Source organism: Dermacentor variabilis, chromosome 1 (genome assembly GCF_050947875.1).
Source record: "Dermacentor variabilis isolate Ectoservices chromosome 1, ASM5094787v1, whole genome shotgun sequence".
Taxonomy (NCBI): Eukaryota; Metazoa; Arthropoda; class Arachnida; order Ixodida; family Ixodidae; genus Dermacentor; species Dermacentor variabilis.
Window position 1 is genome coordinate 211,475,332 of NC_134568.1, and position 25,829 is coordinate 211,501,160.

Here is a 25,829-nt window from a genome sequence, read left to right on the forward strand (position 1 = left end):
AAGCGTGAGAAAGCCTAGTGCGACGACGATGGCTACGTGGTGGTGCCAGAGTAGCGCGCATTGTCTGGGAGGTCTGTCTACAGCCGCTGCTGTGAATCGCACCTATGTGTCATCTATACGTAGCATCCTGTGATCTCCAGATTAGAGAGGCAGTCACACGCCACACTCCACTCCATTTGCAACGTGCCACACGAGACAGATTGGCCGTAGTGTATCACAAAATATCGCAAAATGAAAACACGAACAGTACAACCCCACTGATACTTTTTTAAAGGGACCATGGAAAAAAAATTTGTGAGACTGCAACATTCATATGGGATGGATTACCGGCGAAGCTGTTTAAGGCTGCATACATTACGATTTCAAATTTTTTTCCATACGGCACCACACTAGACTGACATAAGCGCTGCCGCAGTCACCACACCTCCCATGCATCTGCCACAAACGCTGCTGCAGCCACGCCGGCACCTCCAACACAGGACGTTATAACCACAAAATCACGGGCCACGTGCGCAGGCACTGTCGCCACTGTTTTCCCCTCTCGCCTACCAGTCTCCATCCATCCTTTTCATTTTTCTTGTGCTGCCCTCTGCCACAGGCCACTGGAAACGTGTTCGAAGGGTGTCGGGGCTTTCGCCAGGTGATTTGTGAACCGCGCCCATGTTGAGTGCACGTTGGTTGTGTGTTTCATGGATAGCGAATAATTGTTAAATCTGCTAGCCATAAATGAAAAAAATTAGGTTATGGGGTTTTACATACCAAAACTACAATCCGATTATGAGATACACCGAGGGGACTCCGGAAATTTGGACCACCCGGGGCTCTTTAACGTGCACCTAAATCTAAGTACACTGGTATTTTCCCATTTCGCCTCCATCGAAATGTGGTCAACGTGGCCAGGATTCGATCCAGCGACCCCATGCTTCGCAGTCCAACACCACAACTACTAAGCAACCACGGCAGGTTAGCCATCAATGAAAGGCGGCAACTACGTGGCTCATGGTGCATTCCAGACCACTCAAGATGTCCGGTCAAAGCCCAGGCCGCTCTTTTAAAGTCGAGTTGCAGTCTTGCGTATACACGTTTTCAGCACCACACTGGCGTCAGGCTATCAGTGTACTTTCAATGCGGTACACGGCACAAGCATTTGCAGCAGCATGCGTCTAAGCACTTTATTCTTCCCCAAGGGGTCAACGGAATTTCGGTCAGGACCACAAAAACACGACGTAGTAGCCGGGAAAATGTAATAGTGGGGTTCCACTGAACAGAGCATATCGCATTAGAAAGTATCGCAAGTGTAGGATTTTTTTTTTTTTCGAGCTCCGAAGTGGAGGTGGCGTTGACCTTAGATCCTTAGATGAATAAATACAGTAGTAGTACCACAACACGTACCATTTCCATACTTCCACTTCTTCTTCCTTCTTTGCTTTGCCTTTCTTCTTAGGGCTGCCCTCCTCTGTTCTTGGCTCAACTTTAACTTCAGCTTTCACCTTCTTAGGTTTAGGAGCTGCAGCTTTCTTGGCAATCTGAAAACGTGACCAAAAAACACAAATAAATAAAAACATTAACATACCAGATCAAACCAATTTAACAAGACTGCTGAACCTCAAGGACAAAACCAGCAACAAAGCTTTTACACAACTCACTGTTCTCGGATTGCCTTTAGCAAGATAAATTGGCCCTTTTCATCAAGTGCAAAATGTGTGGACAATCTCAGCTTGCTATGGGAGGTAAAAGGAGCAAACAGTGGTCGAACAGGCCTTCTGGAGTAGTTTTGTAGTAGGAAAAAATGTGTTTGTAACTGACGTATTTGTTTTTGTAGCACATACTTTTAGGTCACTACACAAGGTGCAATGACTATCTAGGGCCCCACACCATTTCAGTTGACTCAAGCACTAAAGAAAAGGAAAATAATGCAGTCAAGGACCTGGCATAACATAAAAATATACTTATTTACACGTAAGCCCTGTAAGTTCGCAAGAGCACCAAATAAGCAAGTAATAACTGCTGACACCTTTATTATGTTTTATATGTTTCTTGGTTTGCAAGCGCCTCCGACATCTTCTGTCCTGGAAGAGAACCTGACCACTATCAATAATAAAAAAAAAAAAATGTCTAATTTACTTTGCTAAGTGTAGTTGGGCATTCTAAGCATCTTCATGGATTTGCAGTCTCTCTTCTGCTAAAGTGCCTAGTCTACCATAGACATCATCCGCTGATTTCTTTACATGTGACAGCGCTGAAGCCTTTTTTTTTCCGTCATTCAAGCTGTCGCTTGCGCAGAATTCTTCCCTGCTTTGATCACGTCGTAGGTACGGGGAATATTTTTAAATCCTGCCCGAACCTCTTTGAAGCCTTGATGCTAGCTTCGAAAAGCTGCATCTATTTGCAGCTTTTCTATTTCTAGATGCTTCGCAAATAGATGCTTTTCTGCATCTATTTGCAAACCTCTTTGAGCGGACCCTTGATGCTAGCTTCGAAAAGCTGCATCTATTTGCACTAATGCCGCTCTCAAGATCCACATTTCCGTGTGATAGGCTCAGAAGAGCTTCGTTAAGTGTACAGCAAGATGTAGTTACTCTTCCCTTCAGGCAACATTAGCTACAAATCTGCTAGAACTCGTACAGTCTTTCCACAAGGGCAGCGTCCACACTTTCAGTTGTCAGCAGGTTTAACTTATCTATCGGGGAGTACACTTTATGAGGTGGAACGACTATTGGCATTTGTTCAGCCAAGTTCCTCAGACTCTACCGAACTTTCATTTTGCAAAGAGAAAACACGACTTAATGGTAGATATCAAGAAAGAGAAGGCCTCCTGGGACGCAGTAATGAGCCATGTGGTTCAGCTTTTGTTTTGTCATGTTACTCAGGAGCGAAGGGAGGCTCCCCCAGAAGACTGCCTTTCTTTTATGTCAACCACTGTTAAAGCATTTTAACTTCACACACACCACCATATCCTGCTTTGGTATTATATTACTCTTATACATGGACCTTTTACTTCAACATTACTTTTATTTACCTCACCCTTTTTTAGACTGCATTATATACAGGACCGGCCCCCATTTTTTATTGAGTAAAGCCACATGTCCTGTTCCGGTTTTAGACAAGCACATCAGGGTTTCATTTTGACTTTTCTGTGCTAATTACACATTAATACTGCTTTGCACACAGATGCGTCTTTTTTGTTCCATGCTTCATTTTGACAATTTTTTCCTTGTCCTATGTGCACTAGAAGGCCTCAAATCGTCTCATTTGACTAGACGAATCCCAAATTGATTTAAACTCGCCAAAGAAGACCTTGCTTTCAAAAACTTGAGTGTCCTAAAGTCCAAGTACTGTGTTATCTAGCAGAAGTCTAGACAGCATGTACCGAGCAGCAGATGCATTAAATCTTATAGCGTCAAGCTGGAATTCTTTTTTTCTCAAACAAACAAAGCAACAGCCCACTGTGTTCGCTTGTTTTGCCAACTCGGGTTCAGTAAACAGATGCCGATTTGTAACCGGATACAGTCGCCGACCGTTTATTCGGACCTCACAGGGACTGCGGAAATGTCCGAATAAACAGGTGTCCGAAAAGGCAGATTAAGAAGAAAAAAAAATTAAATCCTTTATTTCCACGCACTTATTCGGGCTCGGCAGTAGGCTTGAAGAAATCGTGAATGCGCCGTTGCACGCTGTTCCGTTTACGCGCAATCAGATAAGCCTGAATCTCGGAGAGGGTCGTACGGTTACTATAGGCGGCTGAAAGCAGTCACTGTTTGTGCACGCTCCGCATGCGACGGAAGCCTAGCACATGGTGCGTCATCTTCCGACTCGAAGTCATCGTCCGGCGGTACAGCAGAAACCTGACGAATGATCTCGCCATTGTCGAGTTCTGCGCATGTCAGTACAGCAGTGTCAGCACCTGTGAAACTTTCAAATGAGACGGTGTCTGGAATTGCAATGCAACCACTGCGCAGGTCTCGGCAGAACATTTTCCGCGTCAGTAGGGAGCACATCGGAAGGCGACAAATCCTAGGCCTCCTGGCACCCGCTTGCCGGTATTCCCCAGCGCAGTTTGCGCGGGCACTGTCGGCACCATTAGACATTAGACACTTGATGCTATGTTTCCGTATGCCGCGTTGGATCACCGCAACCTCGACACCGCACACAAAGCAAACGCCACCGTGCAGACACCAGTCGCACAAACGAAAAGCGTGGCCTACTCGCAGCGTCATGCGCGAAGAAACAAATCAGCTGCTGGATTGTCTTGACATGGCTTACTAAGCTGAAACCGGAACTGCTGTAGAGCCACTCTATCGAACCAGGCAGAGACGACGATGATGAGCGGGGATTTCCAGTAGCGCCACTTCGTGGGGCAGCAGGTAGGCTCTGTTCAAAACAAAAATGGCGTTCAGCAAGTCGAACTATGCGCCGGTCATAGTCGGTGCATGATGCTCTCGATCGAGTTGGCTCAAGGAGTGTACGAAAAATCAGACGAGAGGTTGCAACGTGTCCGAACTTTCGGCAGTTGTTATACATTATGGTCTATGGGGTAAATGGCGGTGCAGCGAAGCTGACCGAATAATCGGGCATGTCCGAATTTTTGGAGTCCGGAAAATCGGTCGGCGACTGTATACTGATGCGCTGCCATGCGCACATGCATGCTGAGCACAAGTTGTGGTTTCATTCACATTCACTACCACCAGGCCACCAGAATCTGTTCTGAAATAGACATGGAGCAATTTTTTCAAAAATCAGGCTTTTGTAGCAGCATGCAGCAACAGTTCCACCATTGGGTTAAGCACATTGGGTTTTCCACTCCAGGAGAGCACATCGCTGATGAATCGGACACCACAAATGAGGGCGCTGATACAGCGGATGAGGAAGAGGCCTTAATGCGCAACCTGTCATTGACCTAACATGACAAGATTCGAAGGTCAGTGCGCGTGAGGACAACTAAGCTGAACTGTATGCAGCACCCATGAATGAAGTGAGTGGCAAGTTGTGCAGCAGTCCTAAAGAAGACTCAGATGACAATGACAGCCTACACTGTTGGCAGCAGAAATAGCAAATGCAGTAACATTCTTGTCAAGTGTACACAGTAAAACATAGCAAATACGACCCCATTAATTAGGAAAATCAGATAATCCAAACTCCTCATTTCGGACGCATTTGGCCGCATACAGGTCAATTCAGACAACTTTTGGAGCTAGACGAGCGCGGAGCGCCATAAATATGCGATGCAAAAGAGCAAAAACGGCATTGGTGTCCAATCGAAATGAAGCGGCAGAGTCCACATAGCTATAGTGGTCAGAAGAAATCTTACATTAACGATGAGAACACCACAACACTTATAGCCTTTATTCTTGCATTTACCAGCCCTCATAACACAGTGTTGCCCCGTGTGCCTTCATGACTGCAGTTACCATCCATAATCGCGTCAACCGCAACCACAGTTTCGTCTGCAGCGATTGAGGCAAACAGTAGCTTCCTTTTGGCTCTGTACGCACGTCAGCCACGTGCCATCAGAAGTGCATGGTGGCCATAAATGATTACATCAATAGCGACCGCAGTTTCGTCTGCAGCGGTTGCGGCAAACTGTTTCGTTATGACTCAGTGCAACGGCTATGAGCACTATGTTACAAACACAGCATTTTTTTTGCTGTCATGGATGAAAAGCGCTAGCTACGTAACGATGATCTGTTGGCGACCAGTTCACTGGCAAAGAAGTAATCCCGATGTGCACGCAGCAGTGAAATGCGCATCTCGGATGAAAAAGCGTGCGGTGGCCGTGCTGCGAAGTCGGAAGGCCTTCGTCCAATGGTGTGAGCACTAATCAGTCACCAAGATGTCAATTCCAGCTTTCACGCCACTTTTGTGCAAAATAGAAATGGAATTTGAGGATTCATTCAGTAAATAAAAGTGGGTTGCCGTCGTATGCATTTGTTTATTTACTGATAATCTCGATATTTCGACATTCAGTTATTTCTGACATTTTTCTCAGTCCTGTGAAATCGAATTATCAAGGTTTTACTGTACGGGCATCATGAGACTTTTGTGCAAATAGAAACATGTCGGCTTCACGTGTAGCATAATTCAGGACAACAGCAGTGAGTATTTAAAGCTGCTATAAGCCTAATAAATCTTTTTTTTTTTCCCTCCTGAGCTGTGTGCTTTTCTTTCGCACAATTTTTGGGTCCTACCAAGTCCGAAAAATCAATTTGAAACCAACTGAGAAAATTGTTTTCAATGTACCTCATACCATACAGCTGACAGAAAAGGACCACATTTTCTGTAGTATTTGTGAAGCTTTACAGTTGATGCTTGCAATAATGGTCAGTCATAACTTGAGCAGAAAGGTACATTGTATCCATCTCCACCCAAAGAGGTTTGAGAAGTAGGAGGGCTTTGCATGTGTAGTCACTGAACATTTATTTCGACTCTATAGAGGTCTCCCAGACAAGAAGCATTACGGGGTAGGATTCCTAATCCATAAAGACATAGCGGGCAACACTGACGGATTCTACAGCATTATTGAGAGGGTAGCTGTAGTCGTAATCAAACTTAATAAGAGGTATAGATTAAATATAGTATACAAGCCTACGCCCCAACATCCAGTCACGACAATGAGGAAGTAGATCAGTTTTATGAAGATGTTGAATTAACAATGACAAAAGTGCAAACTCAGTATACTGTAGTAATGGGCGACTTAAATGCAAAAGTGGGAGAAAAAGCAGGCTGGTGAACAAGCAATCAGCAACTATGACGTAGATTATAGTAACGCTAGAGGAGAGATGCTGGTAGAATTCGCAGAAAGGAATAAGCTTCGAATAATGAACACCTTTTTCAGGAAGCGTAGCAACAGACAGTGGACCTGGAAAAGCCCTAATGGTGAAACAAAAAATAAAATTGACTTCATACTTTCTGCTGATCCCAGCACAGTGCAGGATGTATAAGTGATAGGTAGGATGAAGTGCAGTGATCATAGGTTAGTGAGGGCTAGGATTCACCTCAATTTGAAGAGAGAAAGATCAAAATTGGTCAAGAAGAAACAGGTCATCCTAGAGGCAGTAAGGGTAAAAGCAGACAAATTTAGGCTGGTACTTGCAAACAAATATGCAGCCTTAGAACAGAGAGATGATGATGACATAGAGCTAATGAATGAAACTAATTAGGCTGGCTTCACAGGCAGCAGTTGAAATGGGAGGTAAGGCACCAAGGCAACCAGTAGGCAAGCTCTCCCAAGTAACAAAGGACCTAATAAAGAAATGACAAAGAATGAAAGTGTCCAACTCAAAAGATAAAATAGAATTCGTGGAACTGTCAAAACTGAACAACAAGGCAAAAATAAGTGATGTTCGAAACTATAATGCGGGAAAGACTGAAGAAGGCATAAAAAATAGATGCAGCCTGAAATCAGTGAGAAAGAAACTTGGCACAGGACAAACCAAGAAATATGCACTGAAAGATAAACAGGGCAATATCATCAGCAATCTCGAAGGTATAGTAAAAGCAGCGCAAGAATTTTATACTGAACTGTACAGTACAAAAAGCAGCCATGATACTTCCATTCAAAGTATTAATGAACAGGTTACAGAGGCTCCTTCTATAACTAGTGATGAAGTTAGAAGGGCCTTGCAAGACATGAAACGGGGAAAAGCGGCAGGAGAAGATGGAATACCAGTCGACTTAAGTGGGGACGCGGCCCTCGAAAACCGAAAGATCGCGAAAAAGACTATTTTTGAAAAACCATATTTTTGGGTCGTATGACACATAAACTACATGTTCTGTAATTATCAGCACTTAATTCAACCGCAAAGTACCCAAAAAAAACTCTACTTCTGAGGCCACCGCGGCCCACAGAACACGCACGAATACCGAAATGAAGTCAAACTTCGCGCTCGCGCCATTCCTGGCCCATGCAGCCTGCCCGCGCCATCTTGGTGTCATTTTGACCGTGAATTCTTTTTCTCTGTTTTGCCGCCTTGCAAAACGGCATCGTCGGCACAGTTGAGGCACTATTGGCGTTTTCCCGCGATGCGATGCGGAGCGCTGATTGGCCGGAGCAGCGCATTCAAATCCCGCGGGCTAAAGCGCGCCTGCCATTGGCTGCTGCAGGAGCGGCGGCGGCTGCTCCCTTTGATGCCGCGCCCGCCGCGCTCGTGTCGTTGTTGCCCCTTGCTCCGTCCGCCTCAACATGAGCTTGCGAGCTGCTCATCGCCTTGGGCTATCTTTTAGATTATTTTCTCAGCTTTTTTTTCGCTAGTTCTTTGCTGCACATGATGCCGGCAAAGCCCAAGACAGTGCAGATGTTTGGTACGCGGGAGCGCGAAACGCGCCTTGTACGAGCATCGAACTTCCGATCTTCCGCAACGAGTGCCGACTGCGTAGACGCTTTTCAGCGGCGGAACCGTGCTGTCGGCTGTCTCCAGTCGAAAATCCGACACATTGAGTGTGCCTGGAGCCGAAAGAGTTAATTAAAAGCTCTGCAAGAGCTTTCTAATAAAAAACACGTGTTGAACTTTAAAGCCTGTTTTCTCACTAGTAGTGGTGCTGGGGAAGGCGATATCTCAAGAACCGCTCTTCACATTTGTGTGCCATTTTTTTTAAATTCTGTTTCTGAATGACATTGCAAGGGAGTAACAAGCTTTTTTTTTTAAGCTGGTGCAGCTAATTTATAATAAGCAATTAAATTTTGATAAATGTGGTAATTATTGGCTACATCAAATTTAAAGTTATGTTAAAATTTTTTGGAGGGGAAATTAAAGAGAAGGGCTTTGTAGCCCCCGGGCTACATGGATTCTCAAAGTGGTTTCCACACGCCGCTCCTCGAGGTTCCGCGAGCCACCGATAAGTTTTCCCCGGTTTCACGCTCACCATGTGGCTAAAACGGTGAACACAAGGTGCACTCGATCCAAGGAACTTCCATTACCTATGCCCCGAGTGCCAAAAAGCACATCCCAGTGCGTAACAGAAATGGGTGAACTGCGCAATAAATCAAGCCTCCAAAAAGAGGCAGTGCGCCTAAGCTTTTCGTTTGAATCTCGGATGCCGTAACTTACCACCATGCGCATTTCTCTTGTTTCTAGATTGGTGCTGCTAGCGTGCACACCGACTTCTAGTACTGCAGCTCAGTGAGTGCAGAACACCACAAATACACAACACAAAAGAGCTGAAACGGTACTAGCATCCAACCGAAACAAAGCAGTGGAGTCCACATTGCCAGCCACATGCCTTCAAAACTGCGTAGTCGCTATCCATGATCGCGTCGATAGCTACCGTGCTTTCGTCAGCACTTGTTGCAGCAAGCAGTAGTTTGATTTTGACTTGGTAAGTGCGTCGCCCGCTTGCCTTTAGAACCGCAAGGTTGCTGTCCATGATTGCATCGATAGCGGACGCGGTTTCATTCTGCGAGGCATTACCTATCAGTGCTGTCTCATTTCGCAACAACAAAATTCTTGCGAAAGCTATTTTTTTTTAGTTTCCCACCGATTTCATTACTGCAAGGTTTAACCCTTTGAGTGTTAATTTTTTTGTGATATGCGACCGCCCAGGGTCGATTTTTTTATTGCAGATTCCAATTCTTCTTAGGGAGTTATTTCGAAAAAAATTTATCCATAAAGCGAGAAAAAAATATTTTGCGTTGGTATATGTGTACTCTTCATTCATAAGTAACAATAAAAAAGGAAATAAAGTTATAATTAAAAATTTGATGCATCATTATACACATAGTTCAAGGATTTGAAAATGCACGCACGAGAATATTTCTCAACTCTCACCTGCTCTTACACTAATATTTACGTCCATAGCATAATCGAACTGCAAAGGTGCGCTGCACTCAAGAAAACTGTGTGGTTGTGTGCCCGTAAAAAAAGCACAACGTGTGACAAACTTCAAATTTTCATCTTATCACCATCTAGAGGCAATTAGTTTTCGCGAGTGCAACCCCCAAAGAAAGCAACAAGAACGCGTGCATGGCGACATCCTTCCTATGCACACCCTTGTGAGCACTAAACGAGCGAGAAACAAGCGGTAGCCCTTTGCACGATTAGTAACAATATAGCCATCAGTTTTGCAAGCGAAAGAGGCCGAAACCGCCCGCGGGACAAAACCCAAACCGCCGCCCACGCACGTACCAATGCGCAAGCGGTAGTATATAGACAAGCGGGAGCAAACTAGCTTTAAAACAAACCATGCAAAAAAAAAAAAAAAAGAGAGAGGGAGGCGCACAAAAAAAATTCCCTCTATTCCATAGTGCCAGCACATGACAGAAAAGAAAAAGTTCAGAAATTGGCGCTCTTTTTAAACGTACAGATGGCGCCATAAATATATGGCATCGAGCATTTTTGGACTTCGTTTGCGGCGCTGTACTTTTACGTCATTGACCCTCAAAGGGTTAACTGTATTCCAAAAACTATGTCAAGCCTAATTGTTTTTAATCTTTTCTCAAGTGTGTTTCAATACATGCGTCATACTGCACAAGAAAAAAAAGAATGCACACCTTTATATCGTCTTCATAATCGCTGTCTTCAGCTTTCCGCTTCTTCTTTGCCTTTTCCTCAGACTTGCTCTTCTTTGCAGCTTTCTGTGACCTGAATTTTAAAATTCATCATGTTATTGTTAAGTGCAGATTACAGTACTACACAAGCTGACTGGCTATGTCCATACAGCAGTTTTACAATGCCACTTGCCAACATCGCTAAACTTGATAACCATATAGTGTAGTGCAACACAGTTGGTCCTTGAATGTACCGAATTCACAGAAAATATATGCACAATTAAAACCATGCTCTCTGAAAATATGTCCGATCAAGTTCACTCAGCAAAAATGCAAGTCCTTTGTACAGTAAAGGAACTGAGCAGCAGCTTTCTTGGTCTCCTTGTGTCAGCCAGTAAATGTTTGAACGAGCTTGGCCTATCACAAAGAACAGTTAGCCAATGTGCCCAGCAAATTAGTGCATTTTAGAGGCCAGTTTGCAGATACTGCACATGCAACACAACACATTTGATCGAATGTCTGTGAGCAGAGCTTAAAGGACCACTGACAGCCAAATTTATGTTTGTGACAATGCTTTAAAGCAGGTCTGTGTCTGATAATCATGCAATGAAACCATAAATGCTCTAATGTGACGTATAATTACTGTTGGCGTCATTGTGATAAATTTAAACAGTACCTAAAAATGCATCACTAAAATGATAAGAAACGAGGACCATGCCTCGGCAGTCACAAATGACCGGACACATGATCTCGTGGGCTCAAATACCGGCGACGTTGAGGAGCTCGCAGTTGCAGAATTTGTCTGCTAGTGGCAAGCATCTCGTCATCAGCATCAGAATCATGGTAGTCATCCAGGAAGTACAAAACACAAAACCAACATCTTTTCACAACGTTGCTTTGTTACATGAACGTTGTCACATAAAGCATGTTACTGCACATGCGACAAACACTGCACAATGGAGCACCGTTCAATAACATACGACTGTGATGACAGCCGCGGATCGAGCCAGGTCTCCATGCTGGCTGCCGCTGCCAACAGTGCTTGCAATTCCGCCGCAGCTCCTCACTAGAGCGCTTTTTTCAAACATGATTAATGTTTGCACAATTATGTTGTGCTTTAATCAACTAACCTTTTCTCGATACTGAGGCTGCAAAGAGCAAACACAGCCGAGATGGCTGGCGTGTGGTGTCCGTCTGCAGGGTGAAATGCTCTCACATCTCAGCTCCCAATCACATCTGCGTTTTAGTACTGGGCACTGCTTTGCAGAACAGGTGCAATTTCAACATAACTATTCTATTAGTTACTATTTTGTGTCATAAACAAACTGTAGTCTATCTTTGTGCCTTCGTGAACAGCAGTACACACATATGCCTCAACTGTGCTAATGGACCAGCAAATAACTGATCTGGCGTCGGTGCAGCTCTGCTGTAGATCTCACGGTGTCTGCAGAAGTTGGATGTCCATAAGTCATCCAATCCAAAGTCACATCTTGTTGGTACTTGAAAATCGACTGTGTGCAATACAGTCAAACCTTGATATATTGAATACGGATATATCGAATTATTGCGTATATCGAACACTTTCTATATCATCTAAAAAATCGCATGCATATTTAATTTTTTATTTCGGACAGGATTGGACGTAAAATGCATATATCAAACTTCACTACCCCAGTCCATGTGCGCTCTGTTGACAGAGCGGTGAGCTTTCCCGCAACACCCTCAAAGGTAGCGGTGGCGTGATGGGCGTTCCCGACTGCGGCGCACTATAACTGCACACATCGATCGAGCCGAGGGCGTCATTTGAACGTAGCAGCGTACGTACGCGGCGAGTTGGCTAGTTCAACAACATCAATGACGCACATTGCATTTGCGCACCGACTCCACCTCGGTGCCGCATTCGGTACCGCGCTCTGTGCCTGCCGCGCCTTGCAAAGACTGGCGGTTTGCATCCACAATGACGCACGACAGCGCACGTTCACTGGGCTCACTCATAGATGCCTTGGCAGACACCACTTAATACTTCGTACTTGACATTAACAATTGACATAAACGAGAAAAAAGGGGGTTAACCGAGGGGCCCAATATTTCATATCATAAAAAGCCAACAAACACTGACTGACACCAAGGACAACATAGGGGAAATTACTTGTGCTTAATAAATGAAATAACGAAACGATAAATTAATGGAAATTGAAGTGGATGAAAAACAACTTGCTGCAAATGGGGAACAATCTTACAACCTTCGTATGGGATTGTTCCCTACTGCTGCAACTTACTGTGAGGTATAGTCGATCCAGTGGCCATTGGCTGTGCCAATACCATGGGACCAAGCCAAGCCAGGCCACTAAGTTGTAAAGGCTGCATTTATGGCTTGTCGCGCAAGTTCTGCACGTCCAACATTTGTTCCTTCATGTGTAAAATAGTGATGTGATGCTGTGCAACTTATAATCGCCATTATGATGTAATGTCGCCCTTGATGTCTGTGCCAACGATAGCAGTTATTAAGTGAGGAAGTGCCAAACAATTATTGTCGTAAGGAAACTTGCAACCATTCGGCTATCGGAGTGCAGTCCACTTCTTTCTGATTCGAACGAAGTGGTGTACGCACGCGGCGGCTTGGCTAGTTCGACAACATCAACGACGCATTGCATTTGTTGCACTGACTCCTCGGTGCCGCACTCTGCACCTGCGGAGCCTCAAGAGGGCTGACTGTTTGCAACCACAATGACGCGCAACGGGGCGCGTTCACTGGGCTCACTCATAGAAGTCTTGTCAGATGCTACTTAATACTTTGTTATTGAAAGTGTTTCAAAATGCTTCAATTGACAGACGTGGAGATCGCAGCAGAAGTAGCGGCCAAATGAAGATGCTGCCGGGGTTGATCCCACAAGCGCTGATGTTTCCCGGCTCCCGACTTCATTTGAGGCTACAGCTGCTTTGGTCCTTCTATGCCACTACTGCGGTGCAATAGAAGGCACCGGCCTATCGCTTGTTGATTGTTTAGACTATGTTGAGGACTCTGTGTATAATGGGACACTAAAGGCAAATATTTAAGTCAAGCTAAAGCGGCAGATTTGTGCTCATAAGGCATCAATATCGCGAACAGAGCCTTAATAATCGAGAAATTGAGGTAAACGCTAGACATGGTTAGAGACTTTCCCGGGACATCCAAGCCCTTGCCCGATGACAAAAGCACTCCTCACTAGTACTCAAACATTCATCGCAAAAAACAACCTTGTATTATAAGACGAAATAAAATACTACTTGTCCAGTTCTATTTCATTCTTGAGAAAAAAAAGAACTCTTTGAAATTACCCTTGACAATCATGAAGGCGGTCGAAAAGTTTCATTTTTGCACGACTCCGCGCCACCCATGCTTTCGCGTTTCATTAGTTATGTTATCGCGTAGTGCTGCGCTGGTTTTGCTGGCTCACAAAACTCACACAAACTGCCAGTATAAGAGAATTCAACTTCTAATTGATGTCTCGGGATGCCAGAGTTCTACCCGAACAGTCTACACCACCTGGCCAAAAAGAAGCTGCAGTGGCTCTGTCTTGGCTCAGTGCCGCCGTCTATCGGGCGCCGTTTTACTCACTGACGGCAGCAAAGGATGGTGATGGCGTATGCAACGTCACCACTCCCCCGGTTGGGTGGCGGGAAATTTGAATTTTGAAAAAGGCATTCAGACCCTTCAGATGTAATTTTCTTATAAACTAAGTCTTTTCTTGGTGCGAAACAAGCATTGCAAGGTTTCTGAAATGGTATTTAAACAGTCCACGTTGACTTAGTATTTGCCTTTAGTGTCCCTTTAAGCACGGGGCTGTCAATAAAAAGCAGGCTACACGGCCGCAGTACTTTCAGTCAAATAAATAAATAATTTGTGTGAAGCTTCAAGTGAGTATTTACTGTGCCACGATTGGGGCACGATCGGGGATCGTTGTTCGGAGCACGCGTTCGGTTTCGCCGCGTGCGATTGGCCTAGGCTGCGCAGACTTCGCACGGCTGACGAAGTCGGTGCGGCCTAGGCCAATTGCGTGCGGCGTAACCGAACGCACGCTCCGAACAACGATCCCCAATCGCGCCCTTGGTTCTTTGATTTGCAGAAGTTTTTGATGCATTTTTTATGCAATTTTACGTACTCAATTCTGGCTCTATCGAACTATTTCGCGATCACCGCACTGTGATATATTGAGGTTTGACTGTAGTTGGTACAAGCTGGACACCTGATCATACCGTGTGTGTCTTGCAAGCAGACAAAAAGCTATACATGGATGCAAGGAAGCAGCGTACATGTGCATATCCCATGAACCCCGTAAGTGTCCATGTTTATGATGTTGACAATATTCACAAAGCCTACAAAATCTCATGGAGCTCGAGCACCCACAAAACGAGTCATATTCGTGACAATGTCGCAGGACACTGCAAGCTCAGATGAGCATTCTCGCTTGGCTTAAAATTGTACAGTAAAACCTCGTTAATTAAGAAAATCAATTCAGACTCATACTCTGCTTCTGGCAGGCATATGCTTTTAATGCAATCAATCTTTTGTTAATTCGGACGTATTTGGCCACACATCAATTAATTCGGACAACTCTCGGAGCTCAGCGAGCACTGCAAAGGTGCGACACAAAAGCGCAAAAGTGACACCAGTGTCCAACCAAAATGAAGCGGCAGAGTCCCCATCGCCATAGTTCTCAGCGGATATAGTAAGTGAATGACAGCAATGGGGGAATGCTTCCTGTCTATTGATGCCTCTCTCCTCACATTTACCGCCGCGCAGATGACCGCCTGCCTTCATAACTATGTAGTCCACAGTGGTTGTGCCAAACAGTAGTTTCATTTTGAATCTGTGCACATGTTGGCTGCGTGCCTTCAGAACTGCAAGATCGCCATCCATGGCCACGTTGATAGTGGCTGTGGTTTTGTCCGCAGCAGTTGTGGCAAACAGTTTCGTTCTGGCTCTGTACGTGCGTCGGCTGCATACCTTCATTAAGCGTAGTCACCATCTATGATCACCTCAATAGGGACTATGGTTTCGTCCACAGTTCTTGCAGCGAATGGTAGTGTTTCGACTCTGTACATGCGTCGGCCACGTGCCTTCAGAACCGCAAGGTTTCCAGCTATGATTGCATTGATAGCAGCTGCTGTTTTGTCCACAGCAATTGCAGAAAACAATTGTTTCGTTCTGGCTCTGCGCAAAGCTGCCGAGAGCGCTGGCTACATCACGATGGACAGGAAATCTGTTGGCGACCAGCTCACTGGCGAAAAAATAATCAGCATGTGCGCACGAAATTGAAAAGCATGTCTCAAATGAAGGTGTGCACCACCGTCATGCTGCGAAGAAAGTCTCAACATCTTTGCCGCTGCAAGACACGATGACAAGGATTGCAGCTTTCGCAGTGCTTTTGTACAAAATAGAAACGGGATTTGCTCATTCATTAACTAAAAGCATGTTGACATAGTAAGCATTTGTTTGTTTTCTTGATACCCTCGATAATTCGACATTCGGTTGATCTGGACATTTTTTAGTCCCATGAGATTTTAACTAATGAGGATTTACTGATATTAAAATTTTCTAGGTAATGGTCACCATGAATACTCCATCAGATGTACGAGGGCGAATCAGAAGGTCCTTGCCTCCATTTTTTCATTTTTTATTAGCCAAAATAAGGTACATAGAGGCAATTACAAATATATGTACTATTCTACGTACCTTACACTATTTTTCCACAGTCCCCACACCAGAGCACTAAATTTGAAATGCCCCTCCGGCTGACTGTGGAACCACTGTTGGACTGCTGTCTTGGCTTCATTACTGCACGTGAATCTCTGTCCTGGCAGGAACTTCTTTAGCAGACCGACAACGTGGAAATCACTAGGGGCGAGGTCTGGATTGTACGATGGGTGGTCCAGATTCTCCCAGTGAAATGACCAGAGCTTGTCGGCAGTTCTGATTGCCGCACTTCGTTGTGCTTCACACAACCACGGCGTACAAGCAACTGCCATTTTCAAGGACTGTCAGCAGCACCATGGCGCAGGACTACTGGCAGATAAGGCTAGGCCAGTCTAAGAAAGGTCCACCGCTGGGAATGGACATGCTAACTTCACATTTACAGCCGTAATTTGGCTAGAAAAAAAAAATAGGGGCAAAGACTTTCTGATTTGCCCTCAAACTTATGAATATGCAGGATAATCGAACACCACAAACATCAAGGGTTTGAAATGATGGTGCCAGTGGTCCTTTAACAACACAGCATGTGACAAAAAAAAGAAGACATAATTCCACACAAAAACTTGCAATCACCTGATAGAGAGGGGTTCATCTTCTTCAGAATCAGACTCCAAAGCACGCTTGACTTTGACAGGCGACGTATCGGAGAGCCTTTGCTGTGGCTTGCGTGCAGACTACAGAGAAATAAAAAGTAACATTAACATAATTTATTGCATTATTAAAACCAACATTAGGTTAAAGGCTATCTTTGACACTTTTGGTGAATTCCACAGGTTGATTAGGAGCAGCTTGCTTTTTTCTCAATTGAGAATGCGCCTTGCTTTTATAATCAGGTAGAGAATGAAGTCCTTTGTACAGCAGAAGTGCCTTAATTCAACCCCCATAGTATGGAGAAGTCCTAGAGCAAGGCAAATGTTGAGGGCTATAAGCATGACAAATGAAGAAGTGGTGCTTCCATTCAACAGAAATAAGACAAAAGCATACACATAGCAACAATTATCACTTGAAAAATTGTGGAAAGCGCAGTAACACTGCAGTTTTTCCTCCCCCTTGCCTTGCAGTGTGCCATGTGGGGCAAAAGGTGCAGCTGGCAGTTCCTTAAGTATGACATGTTCAATGTGACAAACACGACAGAAACGCTGGGCGATTTTAAGGGGTGCTTTGATTTCGACCTCCATATTAACGTTCAGCTATTTTTTGTACTATACAGTAAAACCTCGTTAAACCGTACCCACTTAAACAGTAGTTTCGTTTTAAAAGTAGTAAGTCAAGTCCCTAACTGAGTGGCCATTGAACATAATGGGTTTTGTATTGCATAAACCATACCAGCTTATTGCATATGTATTGGTGATCACATAGTATTTCCACTTTTTGTCGCGCAATCACAGCGATGCGTTGTCCCCATCGGCCCGATGGAGACAACGGTTACATCGGTCAGAACAAGCCTCAGAGATAGAACAACGCCCTCCAAGCGCCCTGTGCGTTTGTGCGTGAAACCACATCAACACCAATATCATTTTGGCGTCGTGCAAGCGAGGACTCGCATCATGCCGAAGCTCGGATAAAAAACACTGGGTGCTCAGCATAGAAGAAAAACTGGACATTGTTCGTGCTATCACACGTGGCACAAAGAAATCGATGATGGCACGTGACAGGGATCTAATGTTGACTACGGTCTGTGGCATTTGCAATGCGAAGAAGTTGCTTGGCAGTGCTGCTGCAACCGCAAGATGTCGGCTATGAGGTTCGACTTTTCGTCATCGTTGCCTCTGTTGCCGAAGTGTCGCCTAACAACAGTGATGACAACACGGAAAGTGACAGCACGGGCGAGTCGGGCCCGACAGTGTCAGAAGCTGCGCATTACGCCAGTGTCACGATTGATTGAAAACTTTATTGCACCGAGTTCAGGTGCCCGCCTCTTAACCTACACGCAGGTGGAGGGGACGACGAAGCAGTCCCCGCGCGTTGAGGACGGCGACTCTTCACGGCCTCAACAGCCAGGCAGATTGCTCAACGCTGGTCGTCTTCAGCCTCGCTCTGTAGCAAGGCCTCCCAGGCTTCTCTACTGTCAATATTTTCCTTGGCCCCTAGGGAGCCAGCACACTCCCCATATTACATTGTCTAGCATACCTTTTTCCTTACAAATTTTGCAGAGGGCGTCGTTATAGTCCCTCGTCTGAGTTTAGTAGATCCAATATGGTGATGTACAATTGTTTCCCTGGAGGCGCCGCCAAATGCGAGCATCCTCCAGAGAGAGAGACTGATGCGGTGGCGAAAAGATTTGTAATGATCTACAATTTCCCTGTACGTGATGATGTTATCTTTGATCCCTGGAACTGGCTGCTCTAGAGTTGCCCTGTGGTAGAGTGCTCGGGCAAGCTCGTGAGCGGCTTCGTTACCTGGGACTTCATGGGCCGGAACCCAAATAAAAGTTATGTCCCTCCTAGGAGGGTTATTGAGTAGAATTTAGAGGGCCTCATCTGGGATTCTCCCTTTGCTAAAATTGCGGAAGCTAATTTGGTATCGCATAATATGACTCCCGCTTTTGTACCCACACAAACGAGCGCTACTGCAACCTCCTCGGCTGCACAGGCATTCCTCGTGCACGTGGAATACGCTATCTTAACACACCAGTCACCATCAACCACCGTTGATACCGCAGCCGTCTCTGCTGCAAGCGGCATATGCAAGCGGCATCGCACATGTTTCCATTTCTTTGAGTCTGGCTAGTTCGCACCTGATATTCCTGTTCCATCTTTGTGCCTTGAGTCTTTTCTCCAGGTTACTCTTTCTGCTCCACATGTTCAGCAGTTTGCTGTCTAGCGCTGGGGATGCGTCATCTTCTACAGCTGTAGTCGCTTGCCCTATGTGCATTTTAAGGAGGTGTGTCCACTCGTCGATATTGTAGATATCGTCCTGCAGTGAGGCCTCCTTTCTTATCTCTCTGAATTTATCCGGCTGTTTGATGAGGCGAGTCATGACGCCTTTTCCTAGCGTGAGCGAAATAATAAAGTGGTTGCTGCCTAGATTTTGTCCTGTGCTTCTGCAGATTACTGTTCCCGCCATATGGCTTATCGTGAGGTCGGGCACAGTATCCCCGGTTATACTGTTGCCTGTACGCGTAGGGACGCATGGGTCAGTATGTAGAGTAAGCCCTAGCATTTGTATATCCTCCCAAATTCATCTACCTTTTGGGTCTCTGTATGTATATCCCCCTTCCTCGTGAACCGCGTTGACATCTCCCATAATGATGAGAGGTCTCCCATCTGTGGCTCTGAGTGCTTTGCGGAATAAAGTAATGAATTTAATTTTCTTCTGCCTGGGTGTGCTGTACCCACACAGCAGGAATATGCTATTTTTATTTTTCTTTCCTGTGATAATCTCAACGAGAACAGCCTCTGCCTCGATAGGGGAGACAACATGGACTATGGTTGCAATGTTTTGCTTTACAAAGGTGGCGACTCGAAATTTATCCCCTTGCCGCTGTCAAAGCTTTGCTAACCCGATAATCTAACAGGGGCTTTACCTGTTTCTTGCATGACTATGGCTACGGGTGCTTCCTGCTGTAGCTCGAGGTATTGTTGCAGCAACGCTCTTTTCCTCTGGTGCCCGCTACAACTTCCCTGCCAGAATGTGGAAGCATTTTTCTTACCCGAATGCTTATCCATTTCTATAAAGAATTGCTTATATTGCCCTCATTTTCTCGCACAGCCTAGCTATTGTCGTGCCTAAGGTATCGTGTCTAAGGTATAAAGGATGAAATCATCGCGACGAGAACAGCACCCCGGAATGAAATAGGTGCCCCGCGACTTCTGCAGTGCTACTGCGCCCGTGCACGGAGAATATGCAACTGAATGAGGAATCTGCCGTGCAAGTGTTTGCCGAGAAGAGGGAGCTGGCTGAAAAGCTAGCTCACAGCTTCAGTAAATTTGAGGCCGCTGTTGTCGTTGCTAGGCCGCCGTGGCATCAAACGAAAACGACAGGCTTTTATCGCGCAAAGTGAATAAATACTGCATGTTTTTGCCTTTTCATTGCGCTCTCACGGAGTTATGTTTTTGACAGGGAAGTGGGCGATCTCGTGCTATTTTGGTTAAGCAGTACTACCATTTAGTACATACTTTATCCGAGCTCCGGCCAACTACCGTATTTACACGATTGTAAGTCGACCCCTTTTTTAAAATTTGAAAGTCTTAAGTTGGGGGGTCGACTTACAATCGAAACCAAAACATGGCCCCGCCAAAAAAAAGCGATACCAACGAGAGCTACAACGTAGTTACAATTTTATGTTTGCTCTACGGTCCTACCCGTATCTTTTCGCTATCCCGCGTGTTTGTTTGCTTTTCGGAAGGGTTTTTCAACATTTTTGAGTCTTACAGTGCATGCAATACTCATGGGGGGTGTCGATAGTTGATGGAAGCGCCGCCGTTCCCATTTGCGGCGGCACCCTTAGAACGGCGGCGCTTGCGGGGAGTATCGGTAGTTCATGGAAGAGCAGACACCGTTCGTGGGTTTCTCTTTCTCTGTTTAAAGGCCTTAAAGGCATTGGCATTGGTTTGACCAACTTTTTGACGCGCTCCACTTGACTGCCGGCTACGTGCTACTTCTATGCTTCCCCAGTCGTCATGAGTGCTGCAGGCCCACTAATCTTTCGGCACTAGTTCACAGCAGCGTTCAAGAGGGCTGCCATCCTTTACGCCGAAGAAACAAATCACTGCGCTGCGGGCCGCAATTTCGATGTTTCTAAACGGGTGGTGCGAGAGTGGCGACTGCAGCGAAGTGAAATTTTCACCCTGTGGCGGCAAGTGAGAAATTTCCCACGTGCCGAAGTCTGGACGCTTTCCAGAGCTGTAGGCTAAGCTTGCGGCAGCGTCGCTGAAATGCGTGATCGGTCCCTGCCAGTGAAGTGTGACGTGGTCATGAAACAAGCCCGGACCTTCGCCTTAATTTTAAGGTTCTGCTCCGCCGTGAGTACGAGTGGCTGGCGGCAGAAGACTGCGAAATTACGCCAACTGGACCTGTCAAAAGAGCCTCCCTGACGGCTGCGTGTGGTTGGGTGCATTTGGCGTGGGCTGCTGTTCTGCAAGATGTCCTGGTGCGGTCGTTTGCCAAATTTGAAATTTCGCTGGACCACGACACGCTGTGGGACCGCAGCAACGATGACGATGGCAGCACTAGTGAAGACGAGTAGTCCAGTGACCATGTCAGCTACTAATAAATTTTCGTTATCAAATGCGCCCTCGGGTTTTTTTTTTTTTTTTTTCGGTCAAGCGATATGGGGGGGTCGACTTACATTCGAGTCGACTTACAATCGTGTAAATACGGTACGATTTAACGAGGTTACGCTGTACTGGATTACGAGTAAGGCTGTCTACCAACTCTCTTATGACAGAATAAAAGCACATGGGCTCAACCATGACAAAGCATGTACCGTATTTTCCGGTGTATAAGACGCACCCTTGTATAAGACGCACTCGCCATATATGAAGGCTCTCATTGAAAAAGTTGGTATATAAGACGCACCCGTGTATAAGACGCACCCCAATTTACCCACTTAGGCTAGTCAGGGTTAATTAAACACGCTTGATCGACCCATCACCACTCAACCACTGAGCCACCGCGGCGGCCTGTGAGAAGTTCTTAAGCAACGCTAAGTGATCGCAAAAGGCAACACTCACGCCATACCCGCCCACGTTTTAGCAAAAAAGAAAGAAAAATACGACGAAAGAACTCTCCCGTATGTCCATAACAACATTTTATTTTTACTTAAAACCATCGAAGTCTTCATCTTCGGATGCGCTCTCAAAAAGCTCGCCCATTTCTGGAGGCAACGCGGCTGAAGCATTCTCTTCATACTCAGAACCGCTGGTCTGATTGTCGTCGTGCTCGGTTGGCGATGAAGCTAGCAGGCCAGCCTTCCGGAACCCTGCAGTTATGGTTGCCACTCTAACAGCACTCCAGGCCTCATGGACCCACTTCGCAACTTCGCTGTAAGAAGCGCGCCTCATGCGTCCAGTTGCGGTGTAGCTGTGCTCGCCTTCCGTCATCCACGCCTCCCAAATACGTCGCAAAATAGCTTTAAAGCTGCGGTTGACGGAAATATCCAAAGGCTGTAGAACCTTCGTCAAACCACCGGGTATTATTGTAGGGGTACAGTTCTTCGCCTTGATTTGCCTCAGTGTCAAGTCAGTAATGTGCGCCCGCATGCTATCCATAACCAGAAGGCTTTTCCGGGAGTGAAAAAATCCATCCGGGCGCTTCGAAAAGCACTTTTCGAGCCAAACTCCCATCATTTGCTCATCCATCCAGCCCTTCTGGTTAGTTGTGACAATAACACCAGGCGGAAAGCTTTCTTTTGGCATCGTTTTCCTTTTAAAAATTATCATCGGCGGCAGCTTTGTTCCGTCAGCACAGCACGCAAGTACGACAGTGAAGTGAGACTTTTCGTGCCCAGTTGTTCGTACTGTGACAGTCTTATCACCTTTCTGAGCGACACTTTTTGACATAGGGATGTCAAATGTTAGAGGCACTTCGTCCATGTTTACGATGTGGCTGTCGATGATGTTATTCTTTTCGACTTCCTTCTTCACAAATTCATGGAACTTCTCCACTTTCTCTCCGAAATCGTCTGGTAGTTGTTGAGACATTGTCGTTCGCGCTCTTATTGACAAGGCTTTGCGCTGCATAAATCTATAGCACCATGACGGCCGACCAACAAAATCAGCGGCACCGATTTCACTCGCCAAAGTGCGTGCTTTCAAGCGCAACTGCACGGTTGACAGAGCCCTACCTTGAGCACGTTGTTCAAGAGCCCACTTGAGGAGCCGGTCTTCAAGTTCAGGCCACCGCGCCTTCTTCCCGCGGTCAGCCTTCTTTCCGCTCTTCATCGCCTGCAGTTTGGCGGATGACTGTCGCCACGTGCGAATCATCTTCTCGGTGACGTCGAAATGGCGGCCCGCAGCCCGATTTCCGTTTTCGGTAGCATACTCGACCGCAGATAATTTGAACTTTGCGGTGTAGCTCTTGCGCAACTTCGGTGGCATACTGTAGTAAGACCGAGCACGACAGGTGTAGGTAGTGGAAAACACACGCCGAAGTCACCAACACAGACGTAATACGTACACGGTTGCGAAGTTGCAAAGAATGACTAAAAAAGAACGCCGGCTTGGCTTGTCTTGACAATGTCGAGAAGCGCGACTGTCGCCATCTTTGGGAATTTCACATTACTTTTGCTTGCGCCTCCGAAACGACCGCGTGTTTGCGATTCTGGAAGTCGTCATCCCCGCCGTTTCATGATAAAGTTCACCTAAAAAAAGTTGCGCACGGCGGTCCCCGTATTGAAGTATTAACCGTGCTACTACCGCATCATTGGTAGTGATATTTTTTCGGTGAAAAAAGCTTGAGCATGAACCTGAGTAATTTCTGAACCCGCAAAAAAAAACGAAAAATTCGCATATAAGACGTATAGGACGCACCAGCAAGATTTTTGGAAAAAAACCGCGTCTTATACACCGGAAAATACGGTATTCTCGGACAAAGACAACCGTTGGACCACTGCTGTCGTACTGAAGCAGGTCACAAGGCCTTCACTGTTGAGCTCAGTGAAGCCACTCCAAAATAGTTTCCAAGCGCTGCACCAACTGCAGTTGGATGAAAATTGATGAGCAAAATAAGTACAATGCAGTGCAAATCGTCACTAAATAGGGGCATGTTGAAGCAATTATTAGTTTTCTTTCTCCATTAAATAATTTGACATTTGGATCCTTCCAAGACCTGTGAAGGCCATTTCACATGCTGCAATCAGAGCAAAAAAAAGTTGGTACAGTTGCATACATTTTAATTTTTGCAGCATGCTTTTCACATGTCTGCAATTGCGGCAATGTGATGCGCCCAGAGCTGCATGCTGTTAGTGCCACATGATGAATGCCTTTTCAGACAACACAAAAACCAGCATGTTGTATCTTAAGCAAATAGACGTGCTTTGTAATTGAATGTAGAAAATATTTTTATCTGAAGGCACAGTTGTGATTGACCAATGTCCACCCAAGGAGGCATGGCATACATTCAGAGCTATTTGTAGAATATTGCTCCTGCGACACTTTGTCAATACAGTCGAACCCACTTATAAAATATTCAAGTGCCTCGAAAATTCCATTGTTATAACCGATAATTGTTATAACCGGCTTGCGCGAAAACATCAACATAGGGGGATGGCAAAGCTGATGCAAGAAAGCTATTGTATTTACACAATTGTAAGTCGACCTATTTTTTAAAATTTGGAAATCTGAAGTGGGGGAGTCGACTTAGAATCGAAACCAAAACATGGAACCGCCAAAAAAGCAAGACCAACAAGATATCGAGGGAGCTACAATGTAGTTACAATTTTATGTTTGCTCTATGGCCCTACCCATAGTTTTCGCTATCCCGCACATTTGTTCGCTTTTCGGAATGGTTTTTCAACATTTTTTAGGGTTTTACAGCGCACACAACACTCATGGGGGGGTGTCGATAGCCAATGGAAGTGCCGCTGTTCCATTCATGGCGGCACCCCCAGAACGACGGCGCTTGCAGGGAGTATCGATAGTTCATGGAAGAGCAGACACCGCTAGTTGGTTCTTTATTCTATGCACTGCTCATGTGTTTCTATTTCCCTGTAGCTCTAGTTTTATGCGTTCGAATCGACTGCAGGCTACATCCTACTTCCATGCTTTCTCAGTCGTTGCTTCTATGCTTCCTCTAGAACTGCGCTGAATGAGGAGCCAGCCATAGAATAAAGAACTAAATTTATGCAACATGCAACAATCAACTTGCGAGCAATCTGGGAGTAGCGCAGTTCGCGCGGTCCATTCGTGTTTCGGAGAGTGGCAAGGCATAGAGCTATGGGCGCAGCCCGTTCTTGTTGGGAGGGGTTGAAGGGCAACAGGAGAGAGGCGCACGAAGGCTGGAAAATGAGTGCGGCAGCTGTTGGAGCAGCAGGCTATCGTGCAGCGGCTCGAATTTCTCGTTTTCCTTTTTTCTTTTCAAAGATTTCGAATTTCACTACCTTTCAGCTCGGACACCTAGCAGCCAGACTTCACCGTTAAAACCGATAACGCGACATCGAGGCATTGTAGTAATCGGGTTATTTCACCATGGAAAACATACAAAAGTTGACGGTACAGTAGCTACTCATTGTCATAACCGATATATTGTTAAAACCGGTGTTATGAGTGGGTTCGACTGTACAGCTGAATATGATCCCCATATTAGCTTCAGATTCTGAAGGAGTGCATAAGGCGATCAGAGAACACCTTGTATAGTCGGCGATTCCCAGCACGTATGAATAAATGAGAGTGGGTACATACATGCTATCAACCCAGATGACAAAGCGAACACGAAAATGTAAGTCAAATGAGTAAGCACCATCACAGCTTGCATAAGTTGGCAAGACCACCCCATGCACATTCACAGCTGTAACTTTGGCAAAGATAATGCAGCAATCCCACTACAATTATTTTCCTTTTGATGCCTAATCACTGGACCCAGCAGCACTATGCCTACGTAATACCAGGATAGCCCTGTTGCGAGCAATGGATGCTAAATGAGTAGAACCCACTGAAAGGAATTGTTACATTATGC

At 45.6% G+C, this 25,829-nt stretch overlaps 1 protein-coding gene across 1 annotated transcript in view; it reads right to left on the reverse strand.

Annotated features, from left to right (window-relative positions):
* Positions 1–25,829, reverse strand: part of LOC142592215 (DNA topoisomerase I, mitochondrial-like) — an 83,082-nt gene that overhangs the window by 40,060 nt on the left and 17,193 nt on the right. The window contains exons 6-8 of the mRNA XM_075703989.1: positions 16,788–16,888; positions 10,484–10,574; positions 1,393–1,526 (exon numbers count right to left, since the gene is read on the reverse strand). Of these exons, the coding sequence (XP_075560104.1) occupies positions 1,393–1,526; positions 10,484–10,574; positions 16,788–16,888 (326 nt within the window). The remainder of the gene's footprint in view (positions 1–1,392; positions 1,527–10,483; positions 10,575–16,787; positions 16,889–25,829) is intronic.